Source organism: Pimephales promelas, chromosome 17, assembly GCF_988280905.1.
Source record: "Pimephales promelas chromosome 17, fPimPro1.hap1.1, whole genome shotgun sequence".
Classification (NCBI taxonomy): Eukaryota; Metazoa; Chordata; class Actinopteri; order Cypriniformes; family Leuciscidae; genus Pimephales; species Pimephales promelas.
Genome location: NC_142785.1, coordinates 23,361,862 through 23,383,697, shown reverse-complemented (window position 1 = coordinate 23,383,697; position 21,836 = coordinate 23,361,862). Strand labels below are relative to the sequence as shown.

The window sequence follows — 21,836 nt, the reverse complement described above, 5'->3', positions numbered from 1 at the left end:
TGTGGTTCCGGTGCAAGGGAGCTTTGAGGATGGATCCTTCTCTTTGAGGATAGATTGTGTTTGTTTGTGTGTGTGTGTGTCTGCCACAGTCATCGACTTTTTTGATTTGTGGTACTAATTTCAGTTTGTGCCTAGTCGCTTAGTGACGTTTCTGTTTGAGTCATACGGCTCTCTGGACCTTTCACAGCATAATGGGGCATGTCAAAGAAAAGCCGTCTGATTTTTTTTTTTCTTCCACAGCTGCAGACTCTTTCATGTGCTTGGTAGCAGTGGCATTAAAATGACCGTAGTCCTAATCATTTTCATTTACCCTGGACCTTCTTATCAGGATTCTGGCTCAAGGCTGCAGAGGCTATCCGCCATATAAGCTTGGCCTTATTACCTGCGCTTTTAAATTGTGGCATTACCGTGACCCTTCATGTTCTTGTGGGGGGGTTGGATGTTTTGTTTTTTGCCATTTGTGAATGCAGTCAAAAAAATTGCAAACAAAAAATGCAGCGTAATCCAAACACCTAGTATTGCATAAATCTAATATAACCTTTACAAATCCAAGCAACCTTTATTGAGCATTATTCAGCTCGTATTGGAGCAATGAGTAAGCTGAGTGCAAGAATTTCTGTAAACACAGTGATTGTCAGTCAACCTTTTCCACTACAGAACCATTACACGTACAATCCACAGTTGGTTGGCCTTTCTACCATAAAGATGAAAAAATGTCAGCTCATCTTTTAGGAAGACAACTGATTGAAATCTCATTATCTTGTGAATTCCTGTTGTCTCAATCACCAATCATCAAATCAATTATTTATTTGGCCACCAAAATATGAGCTAATACAGCATGCTATTTTAGAAAACTCCATTTATGATGAGTGGTAAAAGCCTTATAACATTGGATTGATGGGATAGAGCATATTTAGCAGAGGCATAATGTTTAAAATAGTTCCTGGAAAAGCTCAGATGTTGTTATTATCATCATGTGGAAGTATAGGCAGCCATCCTTCCAAGGACCCCATCTGCCCCCCAGAGCCCTAAATTGCCCCTTCCCATCTGCATCTTTCAGCCTCCAGCTTTCTTCCGATGTCTCTCTGTTACAACAACTTCAGAAATGGCTAAGAGATTTCTTACATTTTAGGTGTTGTTTTTCAGCCCGTTCTCCCAAAGCGCCATATAGGACGCTTTTGCAAAAGCGTAAATATCCAACGCACATGGCACCCTTTAACGTGAAATGAGACGCAGATATATTTGGGCAGAAGGCGCCCCCTAGTGGTCTAACCCTTACCCCACACCATACCTAAACTTAACCATTAACCGAAGCGTCTCATTAGACGTTAAAGGGTGCCATGTGCGTTGGATATTTACGCTTTTGCAAAAGCGTCCTATATGGCGCTTTGGGATGAGAACGCGTTGCAAATACACACAGTGTTACATACTCCATCTACAAATATGTGTTATTATTTAGTATTAAGCATGAGGTTAATGACCTCATATTATATGAAAGTATGAATTTAGCTACACCTACAGTATATTGTGTAGGCTACCTAAAATGTATTTTGATAAAAAAGAAAAAAACAACAACAACATGGATACATAAGGAATCAATTACTTCGAATGAATGTTTCAAAATGTAATTTTCAAAATGTACTTCAACATTTCACGTTTAATTCAATGGGGTTACTTGAGGTGAAATTTCTGAGTGAAAATCGTTTCTACACCACATCATTTCCTTTTCCTGCCACAAGATGGCGTCAAGTGTTAACTCTTTGATTTTATCTTGCTGTATTTCGACGGAATAGAACGACATCCAAAACACATGTGCATTTGTAGGCCTATCCAAGAAATCTTGTCTTAAATTAATCTTGACCCAATGTCTCTTTATCACACTTCATAATAATATACACTCCCACTACGTTTCATGTTTTAATTAGGCCTTTTATTATTATGCTTTCTCTGTGTTAAGTCAAACAATGGTTATTGGAATCAGCGAGATAGTTTGCTATTTGTTCAAAAATGTGTATTTGTAATCAACAGATTTCATTAGTTTTCACCTCTTATTCACCAAAACAACAGTGTAAAAATTACATAATCGACCATGACATCATATGTTATTACATTGCTCATTGCACATTAACTCAGCAAAATAGGTTGAGCAAGTTATTCAATATTCAACTCATTTTTAAGTCAGTTTAATGTTAAAGTTGAAATGACTTAAACATCCAAGTTGATTGAACTTAAAATTTTAATCCAGCATCTTTTTTTTTACAGTAAATTGCTGCTCCCGGATTAGCTACATCAATTTCCTTTTAATATGAAATAAACATTAAAGGCTTTTTAAAACATTTGTCATGAATTGCTTTGTTTGAACTCAGAAGCAGGAAATTATGCACCAACAATGGTTCTGTGAGATGTGGTGAGATGAGCCAAATCAGTTTCATGGGATAATCGCATTTGAACAATTTTTTAATACATGACAAATAATAATAAATAGGAAGGAATGCAAAATAATTTTAGAGGGCAGCTGTTGACAGTTAAACAGGGATATTTCTGTTATTGCTTCATATGGCCATTAATTAAAGAGCCACTAAAATCTTCAGTCATTCCCATTTCTGAAAGAGAAAAATAGTACTTTTACTTGCCGTATTCAGATTTCTTTCACTAAATGGAAATAAATCAATTAAACTATTCACCTTTTAATCGCAGATATGCAAGATGACCCAGTAGTGAGTGCAGATAGGAATCATCTATGGAATAGGAAAAAAAATGTGACTTTATTTTTTAGAAAAATTATCATTTTACAAAGAGGAATAACATTTAAGACTGGAAAATAAATAGGAATACTAATATTTCAGATTATTCCTTAAAATCAAGGTTTATTAATAATAAAAATAGTAATAAATGCTTTAAGGACTGACTGTATGAAGATGTTAGGACGCTTGAACTCTTGTTCCACATGTCTTTTTTGCCCATTGCCCTGTGTCTTACATTAAGACTTCTGTGAGCATCTGCAAGAGGAGAACCACAAAATTATAGCAATAAAACCAATATTAAATGTTATTAAAATACTCATTTGAACAAAGCTGTCAAATTGTTTGAATGCAATGCACTTACAAGGTCCTAGTAGGTACCCAGCACTGTGTAGAGTCCAGCCTTTTTTCTCTGGATTCTGTGGGATTAAAAGAGGCGATGAAAAAACAATCATAGTTGAGCAAGAGAAGAGGTAATAGAAGATGTACCGAGAGGGTCACGCCATGGATCCTTGAGAGATGTGCAGTAAATACACACAGTGAGATACAGAGTAGAGCACAATTCGTCTGCATCTGTATAAAAAACAGTGCATGTAACATGTACATCCAAGCATTGTAAAACTGAAAGATGTTATTTAGAATTATGTTATTGTTATTGCCGTTGAATGCAAGACTGCAATTACTTTTCACCCAGGTGGTGGTTTTATAAATGTTTAAATAAAATTAAAGAAATTCTTTGCAACATTTAACTTTACCGTATTCTATGAGGAACATTTAAGACACAATCCTGAAAACAGTACAGTGGTTAAAGCACAACACACAACACAAATAATCCTTACCTTCTAAGAGAGGAGTTGCTGTTTAATATTAATAAAAAAAACTGAATTCCAGTGGGGGGAAATGAGACAGCCTTTAACCTTCAAATAACAGGGTTGCTGCAGGTGTGTGTCTGAATGAGGGGCAGTCTGTCTTTTATACACCCAGCAGCATACAGCATATTAACATAATGAAACTCTATTAGTACGGTGTTCATTTGTCCATTTCTCATAATTACTGGTGCTGTTTACAGAGACGGGAGGAAGGACAGAGAATGATGAGACAGAATTAATCACTGTTAGCAAGGTTATAGTAGGGGGGAGAGAGAAGGAATGATCTATCTATCTATCTCTTATCTAGTGTCTCTGATCATATGAGGTAATATTGAAATCCATTTCCATGATGCTTTCAACAGCACTTTACCCTATAATTACAGCACCTTCTGCCCCGTTCTATCCATTATCAGGGAAGCCCTAAAACATTCCACCTAATTATCCACCACTAATTGTGCTAAAGCTGTATTTGGGGACGGGGAACAGGCCGACGAGGAAGCTTGTTGAAACAGGGAATGAGAGCTGAAATTTCAGTCTCCTGTGGGAGGCATTATAGTGACCTCAGAAGAATTAACCTCGATCTCTGCCCCTGTCTTTCATTTTCATGCACTCATCTGCTGTTAACAGCATGCTCTTATATCTGAGGTCGTTTCTTTTGTCCCCTCTCAGAAATCAATATCTGGAAATCTTAGGCAGCAACTGGAATCACAATGCATATGGGAATAGTTAGATGAAAACAAATGGGTTTTTTTCTAAATGTCAACTCAATTATATTTTCTAAACATTGCAGACTGTGTAAACACGAAAATATCACAAAATGTCATAGAAATCATTTACATGTTTTAAATGAAATGCTGCTAATTCAGAGAGGCAAGTGGGGATATGTGGATGTAAAAGAGTCTGGGCTGATATTTTATTTATGGTGGGTGTTCTGTATACACCTGCTTCCTACTGAAGTAGTCAGTCATGCTTTGCTTACTGGCATGAACTCTCAAGCAATACAGCGAATCAGAATTAAACCTTTTACTTATGCAAAATTATTTTTCACATGATCTCGTGAGAGGCTTCCACGTTTTATTTACCCACCGTGTAATCTTACTGACTTTGCCCAGTTTGTTTAAGGTAAGTTTTATATCTTTATTTCTTTGGTGAAACTATTTATTCTAGAAAGCATTAAAAGACATCAGTCAAATCATTAAAATGTTTTGATGAATTCCAATTAGATGGTGATTATGTAAATGTTGTTTATATGAGATACTATTTTCTATGTGAGGTTTTATTGCATAAATGTTAACAAAAATGGTTTCTGTTGTTTAAACATTATAAATACAAATATATCACTGGCTTTTTGAACCGTCTAACATGGTGTAAAAAACCTGAATTTACCTAACCCCCGAAGGATATATTCTCAAATGTTCATAACAGCAAACAAAGCACTTTTGTCCCATGTGCTAGTGCTTGAATAGTTAATGCATGCCTGTGTAAAATGATATATTTGGTTTCGTTACCAAAGGCAAGGAAATATGAGAGTACAAGACACTTCCTGTACCCTGTTCTGTTTTTGTGGGGGGGGTTTTTTGGGTTTTTTTTTTTTTTTTTTGAGCAGCAAATCCAAACTAATACGAAAACACTGTGTTGATTCTTAAAGAAAAAAAAGTACTGAACTGTGTGAAACCAGCTTGATTCTTAGAGAAAAGTGGAACATGGTGCATAATGTTCTGCATCTCATCCTGACTCTATATATATATTTCAATGGTTCTCAGTATGATTTCAATATTCATTTATTTATTTTTTTATTTTGTGCTTACAGATATGGCATCTGAGTGCTGCCTCAGTCTCACCAAATACTTCCTCTTTCTTTTCAACTTGATATTCTTTGTAAGTTTGCATATTAGTGCTATAAGACTCTAAATGAAATGAAATGAAATAAAGTATATAATATACATAACAAGAATATAAAAATATAACAGCACTTTCCTTGTAGTCATATAGCCTACTGTATAATATATGTCACCTTTTTGGACTTTTGGATAAAACTTTTACATTATATACAATGTACATGTCAGATTGCTGTTGGACTGTGGTTTTCTCATTTAGCTCTTAGGATCCCTCCTCTTATCTCTGGGACTATGGATAACATTTTCAGAGACCAGCATTTTCAGTAAGTTTTATACTTATTTGTGTGTGAAAAGAAGAGACGGTGCTATTTGGATTCTTCGTCTATTACAAAATATTAACGCATTTGTTCCATGATTTGCAGCATCCCATCTTCCCTACCTTTCCATGTCTCTATTCTCCTACTTGCTGATCGCCAGTGGCTCTGCGACCATGGCATTAGGCTTCCTAGGATGTCTGGGTTCTCTGAAGACTGTCAAATGCCTGCTGGCAACTGTGAGTTTTCAGAAAAACAAAACTTGATGGGATTCAAATGCAATTGATGTGACCTATTTGAGTTTTTTTGCCATTTAACATACGCTTGTTAGGAAAACTCCTAAAATGTTAAAGGCGTAGTTCACTTTTAAAAAAACGTTTGCTGATAATTTACTCACCCCCCATGTCATCCAAGATATCCATGTCATTCTTTCTTCAGTGGAAAAGAAATTAAGGTTTTTGATGAAAACATTCCAGGATTTTTCTCCATATAATGGACTTCAATGGGAACAAAACGGTTCAAGGTCCAAAAGACAGTTTCAGTGCAAACTGCAAACTGTTCAAAGGGCTTTACAGTAAACGATTGCAGACGATGAGTTTTATAAGCTCAAATGGTCGCCTTGCTCTGTTTCTGTGATGCGCGTTCGTGACTCACCTGTTCGAACTCGTTTATCAAAATGAACGAATTAACTCGGAAAAAGACTCGAATCTTTTTCCGAGTTAATTCGTTCATTTTGATGAACGAGTTCGAACAGGAGAGTCACGAACGCGCATCACAGAACAGAGCAAGGCCACAATTTGAGCTTATAAAACTTAAACTATGTTTTGTTTTTTGTTTTTTAAATGAGCGATCGTTTCGCTTGATAAGACCCTTATTCATCGTCTGGAATCGTTTAAAGCCCTTTGAACAGTTTGCAGTTTAACCAAAATCGTTTAGTTACCAGTAAAGTGCAGTATATGGAGAAAAATCCTGGAATGTTTTCATCAAAAACCTTAATTTCTTTTCGACAGAAGAAAGAATGACATGGACATCTTGGATGACATGGGGGTGAGTAAATTATCAGCAAAAGTTTTTTTTTTTTAAGTGAACTACTCTTTTAAGTGTCTAGGAGTCACCAACCTCATGAGAATTGTACATGTTCCTGGTACTGGTGTTTGTAATGCATCAGTAAGTTGATCTGCTCCACTGAGTAACAGTATTAAAATAGCCTTCATTTATCTACAGTATTTCATCCTGCTCTCAGTTCTTCTTACGGCTCAGATAATGGGTGGGGTTCTTGTCTACACCCAGAAGACTGAGGTAACTCAAGCATACAGATCTGCAGTCCCACCCAGTTTGGCATTGGGCTTTTTATACAGATCTAGCACATTATTTATAATTAATCCTCTTTGGTGTCAAGTTTTTAATCAGTTTGATTGATTTCTGTTTTTCAAATGTTATATGTCTGAAGCTAATACTTGAGATAAAATCATGACCAAAACATCTTTAACTTGTCCCCCCCCCCCCTCCCCTCATTGTTAATCAGTTTGGCAGTTTACTAAAGGATCGTACTCTTGAATTAATAAAGTCACTTACAAGGAATGACTCCAGAGAGTACAGTCTCGAGGCTTTTAATCAGACTCTACAATACATTCAGAAAGAGGTGAGAAAAACAGTACAGTACACAACAAAAAGAAAACTATACATGAGAAAACAATATGTAAAATTGACCCAATTTTTTTTTTAACAATCAGATTTTTCAAGTACATTTCACACGTGGAATTGAGTAAAATACACTTAAAGGAGTAGTTCACTTTTAAAAAAAACTTTTGCTGATAATTTACTCACCCCCATGTCATCCAAGACGTCCATGTCTTTCTTTCTTCAGTCGAAAAGAAATTAAGGTTTTTGATGAAAAAATTCCAGGCTTTTCCCCATATAATGGACTTCATTGGGAACCAAATGGTTCAAGGTCCAAATGAGAGTTTCAGTGCAGCTTCAAAGGGCTTTAAACGACACCAGACGATGAATAAGGGTCTTATATTAGGAACCTTCGAGTCATGACTCAAAAAAAGATTTGTTCATTTTGATGAACGAGTTCGAACAGGAGAGTCACGAACGCTCATCACAGAACAGAGCAAGGTGAGCATTTGTGCTTATAAAACTTAAACTTTTTTATTTATTTTTTAAATGACCGATTTTTTTCGCTAGATAAGACCTTTATTCATCGTCTGGTGTCGTTTAAAGCCCTTTGAAGCTACACTGAAACTCTCATTTGGACCTTGATAAAATAATCAGCATAATACATGGTGCGTGTGCAAAATGCATGTTACATAACTATCAGTAGAACTTGAAAGCAAACTTTGACAATTACATTGGGAAGTTTGAAATAAAATATCACCTCCATTATTGTCTTTGCAGATTAAATGCTGTGGTTGGGATGGGGAAGGAGACTGGGGGAATTATATACCTTGTTCCTGCGTCTACACAGTCAATGCCACTGTCAATGCGACGGATGAAACCCAAGCTACAACATTATGTCAAAAATGTTCCACAAATGTTACCATTTCAAATCACACATCATGCCGGATTCATAAGAAGGTACGGTTTCAGTTCTGCCCTGAATCATTTTGTAAATTGTGTTCCGACAAAATGATTTGAGTTGTACCTCTTTTCTCTTTCTCAAAGGGTTGCGGTGACGATATTATGAAGTGGCTGGAAGCAAATCTCCTCTTAATTTCGGTGGTTATTTTGGCAATTTCTCTGGTGGAGGTAAGCAAACTGTCACGAAACACATTCAAACCAATTCAGATAATTCAAATAAGTACAAGCTTTCACTGTCTAAACTTAAGAGTTAATGACAATAAATTAAGTGCATATGGAAGGAATTGATGGTGTTGCTGAATGTTTTAATTACCACCTCTGGCCATTTGTCTCATAGTGTCTACAGTGGATTTGTCTCGTATTTTACTGTTGTCTTAATCGCACACACCGTTGCTGCCCTAGAAAGTCACATGGCAGCCATGTTCAGCTGTCCAGGTCTCTCTTTGTGACTAGTGTGGTGTGGTTGAGTGCTTCATTTTTGCGTGGAGGAATCGGCACTTGTATCACCCATAAAGGCTGGAATACACTACACCAGATGTTAAAACACCTAGTTTAAAACACAAGGCATCATACACATGCCACCTTTGTAAATGGTTACAGAGAAAAACTGGACTTCATACACTAAACAACTTTCAAATCAGATTACCAGACACTACCAAACAAGTCATTCTGAATACAATTCCAGCCTTAATGGGTTTATTTTGCAATAACGAAATACTGAGATAAAATTATAACACTTATTACACAGCTCCTCTCAAATTTAAAATGCATGGACATGAATAACATGAAATATACCTTAATATGAGTTACCCAGATGAACGGACTTTGTTGCTATGGACGATGGTGTATTAAAAAATGTCTTCCCACTGAATGCTGCGATTGATCAGAATCGGGCATTCTAGAGTGCTGTGTAATACGTTTTGTTATAATGCATGATAATTGGTGTGGAAATGACATAGCAACCAATTAAAAGAATTGTTTCTCTGATTAGATACATGGTGGTCTTACTTTTAGCTGTATTTCATTTTCGTACGTTTTTCTTAATGTGTGACTTTGTTTTGTGAGTTCAGAGTAAGAGAATATGATTGTGCAAAGGTCTCAGTGGTTACTTTTAATTGTATCTTCCCTCGCAGAGATTTCACTGTGGAGTACTGGCAAGGTATAGCTATGTTGTTATCATAGTAGCCTAGTGTGTGGTTTGAACTGAAGATTCGTCTATCCTTGATCCCAGACTCAACTTGAACTTGGGATATTTGACCGAAATTGTTAATTGAGGGCATTGTCATTGTTAGATATATATAGGCTTAAATGATTAATGGTTAACTGAATGGTTGAACCATGAATGGTTAATTTATGACAAATATCTTTTTCTTTTTTGCAGATATGTGGTATGATCCTTTCGATGTGTCTGTATAAGCAGGGTCCTGTGGATTACAACATCATTTTTAAATGAGACGACCATGATCAGTGAGGGGGAAAACGTCAAGTAGCCTATTCATTTTCTCTCATTCATAAATTTGATGTTTTGTTGATGTCTTTTTAAATGAGATTGTTCATTTTCTGTGGTATTTTGTCGTTTTATACAGATTTTTTTTTAATCCTGTAAGACAGACAATTGTTGATTTTCCTTGTTATTCAGATGTGTGTAATATTATTGTTTTGTTATTCAGATGTGTGTAAAATTATTTTAGTAATTGTAAAAGTCAAATTTGAACCTGTTCTTATAATTTTTAAATGACATAAACTTTCGTTTGATTCTCAGAATTTGTGCATCTGACTATGACTTTTCTCACTTGTTCAGTTTAGCCATTGGGTAAGAAAGGACTGGGAACATTAGGGTGTGACAGTGTTATATTTCACTATTGTTGTGCACACAAAGCAAATGACCTCAATACTGTGGCAAAATACTGTTCTCATAATCATGTCTTTCATATCTAAAATATTAAAACAAATCGTCCTTAATTATGCTGTTTTTTATGTAAGATGACAGCCAGTATATAAGCAATTATTTAAAAAATCATTAAAATAGCCTATATTTAGATTTAAGTATATCCAAATAGGATAATTGTAATAAAACTGCTGTTGCTAAAAGAAATTAAACATTAACTTATGTTATAAAGTTAATTTTCATTTATTGTCATAACAACTTAATTTATGTGTTTATTTAAACTGAGGATCTAAATGGTACATAGGACATGTTATACCCCACAAGTTATTAGGGCAGGGAGGAGCACCCTTGTTATCAGGTGTCACATATATATATATATACGTGCTGTATTCATCTCCTTGATTAATTCTTCGGCAACACTTCAGACTAAGAAGGTAAGAAAGATATTTTATCAGATTACTTTTAGTCTTAATGCATGAATACATGAATTGATTTTACATTTATTTATTTATGTTTTCATATTTAATAACTCATTATCATTCATTTATGTCAGTTTAATAAAGAAAGATGGGATCCCACACATTGGTTCTGATCATGATTTTAGGTGCCCTCTGTGGTGAGTGAATTTTCAGAATTTTCAGTTTTCAGATCGTTGTTCTCCGGATTTCTCACAGTAAACAGGTTGTGCTTTTTATAATATTAGGTAATATTTAAATATATATATGTACATATTCTAATTTAAATCTATGTAATTTGATGGAAAATGATAGAACTTCATTTACTTCTTACATTCTCACACACACACACACACACACACACACATGTATATATATATATATATATATATATATATATATATATATATATATATATATTTATATATATATATATATATATGATTTCCATAAAGTGGAACACTAAGCTCTTAATTGTCTTAACCAAATATTGGTCAGGAAATAAGCACAGTCTAAGCAAATGCATAACTTAAAAAGCCATTGGGGTCTTAAAAGATCAAAGATAGAATTAGTTCACGTTTCAAAAAACTGTTGCTGATAATTTACTCACCCCATGTCATCCAAGATGTCCATGTCTTTCTTCAGTCGAAAGTTAAGGTTTTTGATGAAAACATTCCAGCATTTTTCTCCATATAATGGACTTCAGTGGGAATCAAACAGTTCAAGGTCCAAAAGACAGTTTCAGTGCAAACTGCAAACTGTTCAAAGGGCTTTAAATGATTCCAGACAATGAATAAGGGTTTAATCAAGCGAAACGATCAGTCATTTAAAAAAAAAATAACACAGTTTAAGTTTTATAAGCTCAAACGCTCGCCTTGCTCTGTTCTGTGATGCACGTTTATGATTCAAAATTAACAAATCTTTTTCCGAGTCAATTCATTTGTTTCGTTCGTTGAATGAACCAAATGACTCGGAAAAAGATTTGTTCATTTTGATGAACGAGTTCGAACAGGAGAGTCACAAACGTGCGTCACAGAACAGAGCAAGGCGAGCATTTTTATAAAACTTAAACTTTGTTATTTATTAAATGAGCAATCGTTTCACTTGATAAGACCCTTATTCATCGTCTGGAATCGTTTAAAGCCCTTTGAACAGTTTGCAGTAGTTTGTAATGAAAGTGTCTTTTGGACCTTGAACCGTTTGATTACCAGTAAAGTGCATTATATGGAGAAAAATGCTGGAATGCTTTCTCTTCGACTGAAGAAAGAATGACATGGACATCTTGGATGACATGGGGGTGAGTAAATTATCAGCAATTTTTTTTCAAAAGTGAACTACTCCTTTAAGTTTTCAGCAGAATATGGGAATTGAGTGCAGAGTGATGAATCACAATGAAACACGAGTGGCATGGTGATGCTCCAGAACGGTGTCTTTGGAAATCTGGTGAGAAATATATAATAAATGCATCTCTACCACAGTGAAGCATGGAGGGAGGGGTGTCATTTAAGCTGCAATTGGTGAGCTACTTAACAAAATACATTTAATGCTTCGGAGTTCAGGAGAATATTGCAGAATGGCTTGCTTCCCATATAAGTAAAAAAGTTGTTTTATAAGGGGAAATAGGGATCAGATGTTATTTTAAGACAATGCTCCTGCCACACTGCAAACACAACTGGGAACTTTAGCACAAGTCCATCAGGCTCATGTTTTGGCCTGTTCAGAGTCCAGATTTGGAACTGGGAGACATTTTTCAACAACTAAACTGTTTGAAGCCATTAACAGAGAGTGGAACAACACTGACTCGTCTTCCAGTAAAAAGCTGTCTGCAAGTTAGGGAAGGCTATTCTCAGTTACTTCATCTAAAGTATTTGTACAATTCTTGCTCATTTCCTGACCAGTGATTTGTGATAAAATTGGTTAAGACCATTGAACGACCACTAAATATTTTTGGAACCTGTTTTTTGTTTTTTCTGCCAGAAGATTGCTATAATGAATTCAGCACACAACAGAAGCTTTTCTTAAACATTTTCCCATTTCAAAATTGTGATTCTATAGTTGCACAGGCACTGAGGTGCAACTTCTGCAACGGGATCAACAAAGAAAATCCCAAATGTGATAAGAAGGTGGTGAAAGAATGCAGCAGTGGTCTCGATTCCTGCATTAAGATCAAATTCCACGACCCAGCCTGTGAGTTGACCATATTCATTTTCTCACCTGCTAAAACATATATAGTGCCATATAGTCGCTAGTGCAGATTACTGTTTATTTTTAAACCTGAGACAAGGAACTGATGAACTGAGTTTTACTTTTCAACCCAATCCCTTTGTGAAAGCTATTGTGTATTTCTTTTTGTAGACGGTGAGGTGCGCAGATGTGGAAAAGCTGAGGAGTGTTTCAAAGATCTGCCACCTCAGGTGGAGACAAGCTGCTGCACAACTGACCTCTGCAACTGATCTGATCTATCAGCATATATATTTTACAATTTGATCTGTGATTATCTAATGCTACTTAAAATGCTCAAAACATAAAGCTACCATAGTAATGAATGCTCTTTAATATAATATATATGTCATTAGATATAGTATAAAGAAATAAATCCTGACCAGCGGGGGGGAAAAAAAGATGACTCTTTGTGTTTTATGAAACATTTAATCTTGTTGTGTACTGTCATAGATTTGAAAAGAACAAGTTGATCAGAACAGCTCATTCAGCATTCACACAAAATGATATGGATACACAAAAAATGACTTCTCACCCAGCCCAAACAACACAAAACTGCAGACACAGAAACACCATGCAAAGCCAAAAGCAATTTCTTAACACATTTTTTTGTCCTAGCACTGCAAAAAAAAAAAAAAAAAAAGTTTATTGTGCTCAGTTTATTTTTCTTATGTTTTTTAATTAAAATATCTAAACATTCTTAAATCAAGATGCCTTTACTTAAGCAAAATGACTATAAAGTCCTGTTTTTTTGTTGTTGTTTTTTAAACAAGACCAACTACCATGGGTCAGAAAAATAAAATGAATTCAAAGGAAAACAAGATTATTTTCTGACCCCACTGGGAAATAATTTTGCTTTGTTTAAGTAAAAACTATTAAGTATTTTTTATTTTTTTTTCTTCAGGGAACAATACTTATCAAGTCATTTTACTTCTCCAAATATATCTTGATTTAAGATACCTGTACTGGAAAAAACAACTCAAAAATACTGAATAAGAAAATATTTTTTATTTAATTTAATAAGAAAATACTTTTAAGTTATTGCAAAATTACAAATTCAATCACATTAAATAAAAACTCACGCTTATACACAAAAAAATGATGTGTTGCATTTACTTAAGATATATATGCACCATTTTTGCATCATACTTTTTAAGTAATGCCGACTTTTTTTTACTTAAAATTAACAAGAAAACCTTTGTTGTATGTACTTAAATATTCGAGTTCACGCATCACGTTACATATAGCCTGACTTCGTCATATTCATATTCAAGAGAGAATATGAGTCTGAAACTCCTCCATTGGGCTTTGATTATGAGGCGTGTCGTAACCGAACCAGGAAAAAAAAAAAACCCTTTGCACTCAATTGGATAGTCGGTAGACCTACAACCAATCAGAGCAACGCAGTAAGTCAACTCCTTTTCATAGCGCAGTTTTCAAATACAGAACGTAGCCTTTTACAGTCTAAGAGCCTAACTTTATTTATTTTAGAAGTTAAATAACGAGTGTTGCTTCTTTTACTTACTTCTCCATGAGTGCCACCAAAGGAGAAACCACAACGACCACAGGCTTTTCATTACGTCCCATCTTCATAACGACCGTCAGAGCCAGCTGATAAGTTACACTTTTCCCGAATCATGTAGGAAGGACGCCAAAAATATCTTTCCGATCGACAAATGCATTGATTGCAGTTCTCTGTTTGTCTATTAAAATGAATGCGCTGTCGATTTATTTTACAAAAGACGCAACAGTGGAATCTATACATCTCAATTCTCCAGCTGCAGTCATCTTTGACAAGCGCTCTTTGATAATGTGATGATTACGTCCCTGCAGATCATCTGTCCATCATCGTATAAAGCCCGCCCTGGCAATTTGATTGGCCCGATCATTTTTTGCCTGATCATAATTACTCCTCAATGGATCGAGTCCAGACCGAACTTCACGACCAAAAAATGTGGGCGGAGTTCGGGCTGGCATCCAGGCTACGTTACATATATTTTTAAGTAAAGAATGTTACGTGAACTCAAACACAAAGTGCATTCTATCAAATTATTAATTTAAATGTTAGTACATAACAGCTAAAGACACCTAAGTGGGACTAAAAATACAATCATATTAATTACAGTATCGGGCTCAGTAAGCCATAATGAAGCATTTCAGAAAAAAAAAAAGACATAATTTATAAACAATTGCATCAATGCTGCTAAATATGCTTGTGTTCTCCAAGAAGCTTTTTTTTAACCATTACAGAGATAGTGGCCTATTGAATAGAGACAAAACACACTGCTTGTAATAATAACCAGGACAGATATAAACAGCAGTCCATGGACAGACATTTTCTTTTCTGCTACTCCTCGGACCACACACTGCTGTTGTGAACATCCCTGAAAACTTTGTGCAAAACAAACATATGACTGCTCATTCAATTTAGGCAGAACCCAGAAGAGCAAGACATGTACGAAGAAAACCTCCACTGCAATCCGCACCATCACCGTCAGCAGGTACACCACCACACTGCTTTTGCTCTTGTGGAGGTCGATCACCATCCTACCACCAACAGTCATGGTGGGATCACCTTCAACATCTTCCTGCTCGCTTTGAGATGCCATTTCTCTCCCTTTCTTCTTCTGGAATGAATATCGAAGATGGGAGGAAAAAAGCTCCATGAGAAGGACCGAGAGCACAAGAAGGATGAAGAGGAAATGCCATGCCATCACTATAGAACTGTCGAAATGCATATTAAAGCAAGCTCTAATGCAGAACTGTGAGGAGCTGTTACAGTAGAAATCATCATTTAGGCTTCTCCATGGTCCCTGAGCCAGAAAGATGGTCACCAGGCGGATGCAGAGCAGGCCGAACCACATGGTCCGACCTTTATAGGAGGTGGTGGAGTCCACTGCAGTGCGGAGGATTGGGATGAGCCCGGTAACTATCGCTGCCATTGCTCTCTAGGGTGAATGATTCTTCTTAATGCAAAGAATGTATCTGCACACAAAATAGGAAAACTTTCAATTAGTGTCATATAACAAATACTCTTATGTGATATAACATTAACATGATTTCAAAACAGCAGTGTGGCATTTTTTTTAAAGAACTTAAAACAAACATACCTTTTTTTTAGAGTTTGTCCAAAGCTGAAGTTGTCATTTTGAGCTTCGCTGAATATATAGCCTTCTAAACTGTATGTGTCATCAAAAACATGTTTCTCACACATTTATCCACAGTTAACTTGTTTCTTCCCTTAAGGTTAGGGCCTAAGATCTGAAATGCAAGTTTTTGTCTAGAACTATCATTTTAATGCAATTTAAATGTTAAATGTTTAATATAAATTTTGAATACAAGGACATTCACCAATGGTCTAAATAATACTAAATTAATTACTTTTTCCCCCACAATTTATTTAAACAGTGCAATTAAAGTCATCTAAACTATGGAACTTGTTGGCTACTTTTTTCATTATCCATGCCAACGCATCCAATTAAATAATCATAAAAAGTATTTATAATAAATAAATTAGAAAAAACAAATTGGTAACACTTTAGAATACTGTATCTTACTTACTGCAGAATTAATAAGGAATTATTGATTGGTAATAGGTTAATTAAGATAGGTAATTCTTCATTAACTACTTCTTTACTACTGGTAACTACTAAGGAAGATGTGTTAACTAATCAGTAGGCCTATGTAATATAATTTCATGATTGTGTTAAGTATCAGTTAGTTAATCAATAACTAATGAATTCTGTCATACCTCCTGAAGAACTGCTACTAATTAAGGTTCAAGAAAAATAATTAAGAAGTAACAACTGAACAGTCATACAAAACTAACCTCAGATTATTTGTATATTTTATATAAAGTACTGTGTGTTCTGTTTTCTGAGTAAATTCATGTATTTGAGGCAACGACTGAGGGAAACTGAAAATATAGGGAACTTATTAGTAATTAATAAATAAGTATCAAATAATTCTGCAGGAATTATGGTTTTGAAATTTTAGTTCAAAAGCCTGGTTATAGTGTTTAAGCAATTGAGAAAAACTGTAATAAAGAATTATCAAATAATTATCCAGGAATTAGGCTACTTATATTCTGAAACAGTCTTCTAAAGTGAAAATATAAGGAACTTATTAGTAATTAATAAATAACTTTTAAATAGTTCTTCAGGAATTACTTACAACCTGGAACAGTATTCTAAATTGACAATAGAGGGAACCCATTAGTAATGCATAAATAATTATCAAATAATTATCTAAGAATTAGGCTACTTATAACCTGAAACAGTCTTCTAAAGTAAAAATATAAGGAACTTATTAGTAATTAATAAATAATTATTAGATAGTCCTTCAGGAATTACTTAGAACCTGAAACCGTATTCTAAAGTGACAATATGGGGGACCCATTAGTAATTTAATAAAGAATTACCACATACTTCTGACTCAAATTAAACTTAAAATATATATATATATATATATATATATATATATATATATTAACGTAATCATCTAAACCTTTGTAAAATACACAACAATTACTTGTTTACATGATATCTTCCTTTATTTCAGATGAGAACATTTTTAATACAGCAAAATTTTTATTTCGTTTTAACATGTATAATACTGTTTACATTTAAACTCATTCAACAAACATTTTAGAATAAAAAAAACTTGACTCCATAACCTGCGCATAACAGTGCACAGCTCTGAGAACAGATTTTAACATCTGATGTAAATAGATTTAGCTAGCTATATAGTAACTGACATTGTGTCCTTGTATGTTGCCTTAAAACAAAACGATTTACAGCACAGTAATGATTTTATGGATTAAATAAAACGTACACAAATCTGTATTTCGCTAAAGAAATGCACCAAATCAGCGGCGCTGAGAACTCTCCAAAGGAGGATGCAAATGCCCGCGCTCTTGTGTCACCAAATCACTGTCAAGTCACCTTTATTTATATAGCTCTTTTTACAATACAAATTGTTTCAAAGCAGCTTCACATAGATAACAGGAAAACAATGTTGTATTGTTAAATTTAAAAATAAATGTTAAATGTCCCCAACTAAGCAAGCCAAAAGCCAATGGCGACAAAGAGAGGTGAAAAAGGCAACCGTGGCAAGGAACCAAAACTCCACAGGTGACAGAATGGAGAAAAAAAACTTGGGAGAACCCAGGCTCAGAGTATGTGGCTACCGCAATATAGGACATTGGGGGTACAATGAGGTTATTATAGTTTTGCATTTTTCATTAGTTTCTATTTTTATTTTATTTTGAATTTTTAATTTCAAATTCAGTTTAGTTTTAATTAGTTTTAAAACTGGGTTTACTAGTTTAAGCCTGGCTTACACTACAGGAGTTTTAAAATCCTAATAGATTTTGAAATCTGGTTGCAGCTAAAGAGAATCTTTGCAGATTTTCTTCCCTCAAATCTTAAACATGCTCACACTACAAGACTTGAAAATCGCAGGCAGTGCATCACACACTACACAATGTTATTAAGATTATTGTGCTAGAGGAAGTGGCTCACGTGATCTCACGCAGCAGATTGGAAGCAGAAAAGAGGATGTAAACAATAAAGCATCAGTAACAATGTAACTGGACTGAGCGACAGCCCGTCTAGAACACGCAGAGACAAGCAATGCCGAGTGGTAAAATATCAGCAGAAAGCCTAAAGTGAGATTCGAGGATCGAAACTGACTGCTTTATTGCAATGGCATAAAAAGCATATTGTCAGGTTTATGTTCTGTCATTATATTATGTGGATTGTGGACCCTTATTTTGACATTGTATCTTCGGTTTACTCCACTTCGTTTCTATGCGCTATTTATTTAGGTTTTTATTACTGTCACGATCCACACACGGGACACAGGGGTAAATCCAAAAGCAGTATTTATTTAGAGGATAATCCAAACTCGTAGTCACACATGCAGGGTCAAACCAAGAGAAGCCATCAAAACAAATAAACAAACAGGAACTAGGAACTAGAACCACAAAATACAAGGACTCCGTGAAACACACTGAACAAGACTGGGTATATATACGAAGAGTTCAGATGCAAAAGCCTCTAAATGCCATTTGAAATTTTCTTCTTTAATGATGATTTTTATCAATCTTGTATATTTAAGTTCAGTAATTTCACTTAAATAACAATTAATAGGTAATTATCATTGCCATTTAAGTGAAATCACTGAACTTAAATATACAAACTTAATAAAAATGATCATTCTAGAAGAAAATTTTAAATGGCATTTAGAGGCTTTTGCATCTGAACTCTTCATACACATCTCTAACAAGACTAACACAGAACAGCTGGGAACAATGATTACGGGGAACAGCTGAGTGCAATGATCAGTAAGTAACAGAACAGGATGATGGGAAATGCAGTTCCAAAAGTGAATGACACAGAGGGGAAGGAGGACATCTAGTGGACAAACAAGGGAACACATCCAGACACTGTGACAATTACTGAACATATACTCGTCTTCGTGCCTGCTGTGCTGACCACAGCACAACACTTATTTATTTAGCAATAAATAAATAAATTAAGATAATACTGCATATCGCGCTGTTGTCACTCAAAATTATACCAGTAGAAATTCCTTCACCACGACAGCCTTGTTTCTTATTGACTAGACAGTCCTGACGTTCATCACAATCTTGCTCATGCCGATAAATATCAAACATGTTTGATATGATCGGAGGGAGCCCGATTTGTGTGAGAGCAGATCGGGAGGTGCAATATTCGATCCGTGAACGCCTCACATTACCAGATAATCTGCGCCGCACATCGGAACCGATCGAGGTAATCAACAAGATTTTTTCTCCGATTCTCGTGAGGGGAAATTCGGGCATAAATCGGCATAAAACTCCTGTAGTGTGAGCCTGCTTCTATTTTTTGAAAATGCTTAGTTTTAGTTTAGTTTTTATTAGTTTTAGAGTTAGTTTTAGTCTTTTTTGTAGTTTGGGTTATCTGTCAGGGGCAAGGTTGAAAAAGGTCAGAAAAAGAATTGTGCAATTACAACTCAACAAAAACATCATACAATTTTAGAAATATCTATTCAACATTAAAACCAGTACATAAAATGTAGCCTACAATGTGACATTCCTTTACTGTACCAACAATCTACATATCTTATATATAAAAATCCCAGAGCTTTACAATTTCCACACCCTATAGGGGAGAGCGGGCCACAACGTAACGCTTTTTGACTTTCTCAGTTTGTGTAATTCTACTAAGGGTTTAGAGTATCTATTTTTTTGCCACTTTCATTTTCCACATGTCTAGTACAATTATGTGGTTTTGTTTTATGAATACAGTGTATACTTTTTTCTTGATTTACCCTGAAAGAATGGAAGTGAAATGTGATAACATGCCCCATAGGTTGTAAAATGTTATCTGATCTAATAAAAAATATATACAAGGCAAACCAATTTTTTTTTTAATAAAATACAATTATTAACTTTTTTTCATATAAAATAATGGGAATTTTAAATAATTAAAAATAATCTATTTTTTGATTTTGACAACAATCACACCAGAAAACAGCTAGCCTATACAGCATAGTTCAAAACAAAATATACTGAATAATTTCTGAACATTGACTCTCAGTCATTATGTACATTCTACATTTTCTCAGTAGAATTGGATTTCTGCCCAGCTGCACTACTTCCTGAACTTCAGCCAGCTCCTTGTTTCCTGTCTGCCATTATTGGGCAAACTTGATTAATTCAGGTGTGCCTGATTATTGTTGCCATCACTACTGAGGTCAGGCACACCTGAATTAATCAATTTGTCCAATAATGGCAGACAGGAAACAAGAAGCTGGCTGAAGTTCAGGAAGTAGTGCAGCTGGGCATAAAGCCAATTCATACAAGTATAGAATATAATAGCATATTTCTTATAGCTGCACGTTGTAACGCAGTGTTACAACAAGTCCCAGCTGCACAACTGGGGTTTAAACCCTGCTAATGTCTGGTGAACGTGATTTCACCAAGTACCACATGTTCCTGGATCAACACCTTTTTTCGGAATTTGAATGGCAACTACTAAATACACCAAGTTTCGTCATGCCAGCGTGTGTGGAAGTATTTAAAACAAACGTGTTTCAACTAGCCCCGTGTTACTTTGTGCCCCGAGCTCCCTACTAAATGTACCCTATACAACACTAATCTGGACTGAAGCAGCAAACATTCATTGTAAGAGTAAAATAATGACATAATATTATTTAATATTTGAATCACAGCTTATAGAGTTTTTGACAACCCAGCAGCATTTTACCTCAAAACTGCGACTAAGTCAGTTAACTTTCTAACGAAGGCTCAATCACTTCTCGGGTCGACATTAACACACTGACAGAATTGTATTAAGAATTTAGAATATCTGTACACCACCTTTTAATGTGTGATTGTGTAAAGATGTTCATCATGAGATACCAACCTTTTGCGATCTTGCTTTCAACATTGAACCCTCGTTTTCATGGAGACGCGGTGTGCACTGCACGGGGCTGTGTGTGTGCGTGTGCGCGCGTGCATGTGAGAGAGGCGGAGGGACAGCAAATGAAATGCAGCTGAACGAATAAACTGCGTGTTTTAAATAGCGTTAAAAGTAAAGACATTTACAAAGACGAAAACATTTGCTCTATAATTTTATTTTATTTTAGTTAGTTTTGCAAACACACGTTACAGTTTTAGTTAGTTATAGTTTTTTTTGTAATGGCGTTTTTATTTTTATTTCAGTTAACGACAATGTTTTTTCCCATCTAGTTTTCGTTTTTTCGTTAGTTTTCGTTAACGATTATAATCTTACAGATAAAGATGAACAAGAGGCGATAGTGTTGTTTTACTGTATATCATAAGAGCATTATTATAGCATGTCCAAGAAGAATCATTGTCATATTTAGCACAACATACACTGGCTTATTGCTTAAAAAAAC

At 35.1% G+C, this 21,836-nt stretch overlaps 4 protein-coding genes across 5 annotated transcripts; 2 read left to right on the top strand and 2 right to left on the bottom strand.

The window, feature by feature from the left end:
- Positions 1–1,904: 1,904 nt before the first annotated feature.
- gall (galanin-like) lies at positions 1,905–3,708 on the bottom strand. The gene is made up of 6 exons (XM_039665446.2): positions 3,581–3,708; positions 3,231–3,314; positions 3,106–3,160; positions 2,910–2,999; positions 2,685–2,738; positions 1,905–2,603 (listed from the first exon to the last, which is right to left on the bottom strand). Exons 2-6 carry the CDS (start codon positions 3,312–3,314, stop codon positions 2,545–2,547), a joined length of 342 nt encoding a protein of 113 aa, XP_039521380.1. The 5' UTR covers positions 3,581–3,708; the 3' UTR covers positions 1,905–2,544.
- Positions 3,709–4,585: 877 nt separating this feature from the next.
- On the top strand, positions 4,586–10,109 carry cd37 (CD37 molecule). Its single transcript, XM_039664938.2, has 9 exons — positions 4,586–4,732; positions 5,421–5,488; positions 5,708–5,771; positions 5,871–6,001; positions 6,987–7,061; positions 7,288–7,404; positions 8,163–8,342; positions 8,430–8,513; positions 9,727–10,109. Exons 2-9 carry the CDS (start codon positions 5,423–5,425, stop codon positions 9,796–9,798), a joined length of 789 nt encoding a protein of 262 aa, XP_039520872.2. The 5' UTR covers positions 4,586–4,732; positions 5,421–5,422; the 3' UTR covers positions 9,799–10,109.
- Positions 10,110–10,646: 537 nt separating this feature from the next.
- Positions 10,647–13,301, top strand: LOC148971519 (lymphocyte antigen 6D-like). 2 transcript variants are annotated; one of them, XM_089122207.1, is made up of 4 exons: positions 10,647–10,667; positions 10,787–10,849; positions 12,744–12,875; positions 13,044–13,301. In XM_089122207.1, the coding sequence occupies exons 2-4, from the start codon at positions 10,801–10,803 to the stop codon at positions 13,139–13,141; spliced, it is 279 nt and encodes a 92-aa protein (XP_088978333.1). In that variant the 5' UTR covers positions 10,647–10,667; positions 10,787–10,800; the 3' UTR covers positions 13,142–13,301. The 2 variants fall into 2 exon arrangements, with proteins under 2 accessions (XP_088978333.1, XP_088978334.1); XM_089122208.1 differs by lacking the exon at positions 10,647–10,667 and having other exon boundaries at positions 10,674–10,849.
- A 600-nt stretch (positions 13,302–13,901) lies between these two features.
- On the bottom strand, positions 13,902–21,742 carry gjz1 (gap junction protein zeta 1). The gene is made up of 2 exons (XM_039664936.2): positions 21,341–21,742; positions 13,902–15,893 (listed from the first exon to the last, which is right to left on the bottom strand). The coding sequence occupies exon 2, from the start codon at positions 15,848–15,850 to the stop codon at positions 15,146–15,148; it is 705 nt and encodes a 234-aa protein (XP_039520870.1). The 5' UTR covers positions 15,851–15,893; positions 21,341–21,742; the 3' UTR covers positions 13,902–15,145.
- Positions 21,743–21,836: the final 94 nt, after the last annotated feature.

Coding starts and splice junctions, on each gene's coding strand:
- gall (XM_039665446.2), bottom strand. CDS start 3,314: ATGCAGACGAATTGTGCTCTACTCTGTATCTCACTGTGTGTATTTACT. Junction 3,161..3,230: donor TCCATGGCGTGACCCTCTCG/GTACATCTTCTA, acceptor TTAATCCCACAG/AATCCAGAGAAAAAAGGCTG. Junction 3,000..3,105: donor TGGGTACCTACTAGGACCTT/GTAAGTGCATTG, acceptor CTCCTCTTGCAG/ATGCTCACAGAAGTCTTAAT.
- cd37 (XM_039664938.2), top strand. CDS start 5,423: ATGGCATCTGAGTGCTGCCTCAGTCTCACCAAATACTTCCTCTTTCTT. Junction 5,489..5,707: donor TTTTCAACTTGATATTCTTT/GTAAGTTTGCAT, acceptor TTTCTCATTTAG/CTCTTAGGATCCCTCCTCTT. Junction 5,772..5,870: donor TTCAGAGACCAGCATTTTCA/GTAAGTTTTATA, acceptor CATGATTTGCAG/CATCCCATCTTCCCTACCTT.
- LOC148971519 (XM_089122207.1), top strand. CDS start 10,801: ATGGGATCCCACACATTGGTTCTGATCATGATTTTAGGTGCCCTCTGT. Junction 10,850..12,743: donor GATTTTAGGTGCCCTCTGTG/GTGAGTGAATTT, acceptor GTGATTCTATAG/TTGCACAGGCACTGAGGTGC. Junction 12,876..13,043: donor CAAATTCCACGACCCAGCCT/GTGAGTTGACCA, acceptor TTCTTTTTGTAG/ACGGTGAGGTGCGCAGATGT.
- gjz1 (XM_039664936.2), bottom strand. CDS start 15,850: ATGGCAGCGATAGTTACCGGGCTCATCCCAATCCTCCGCACTGCAGTG.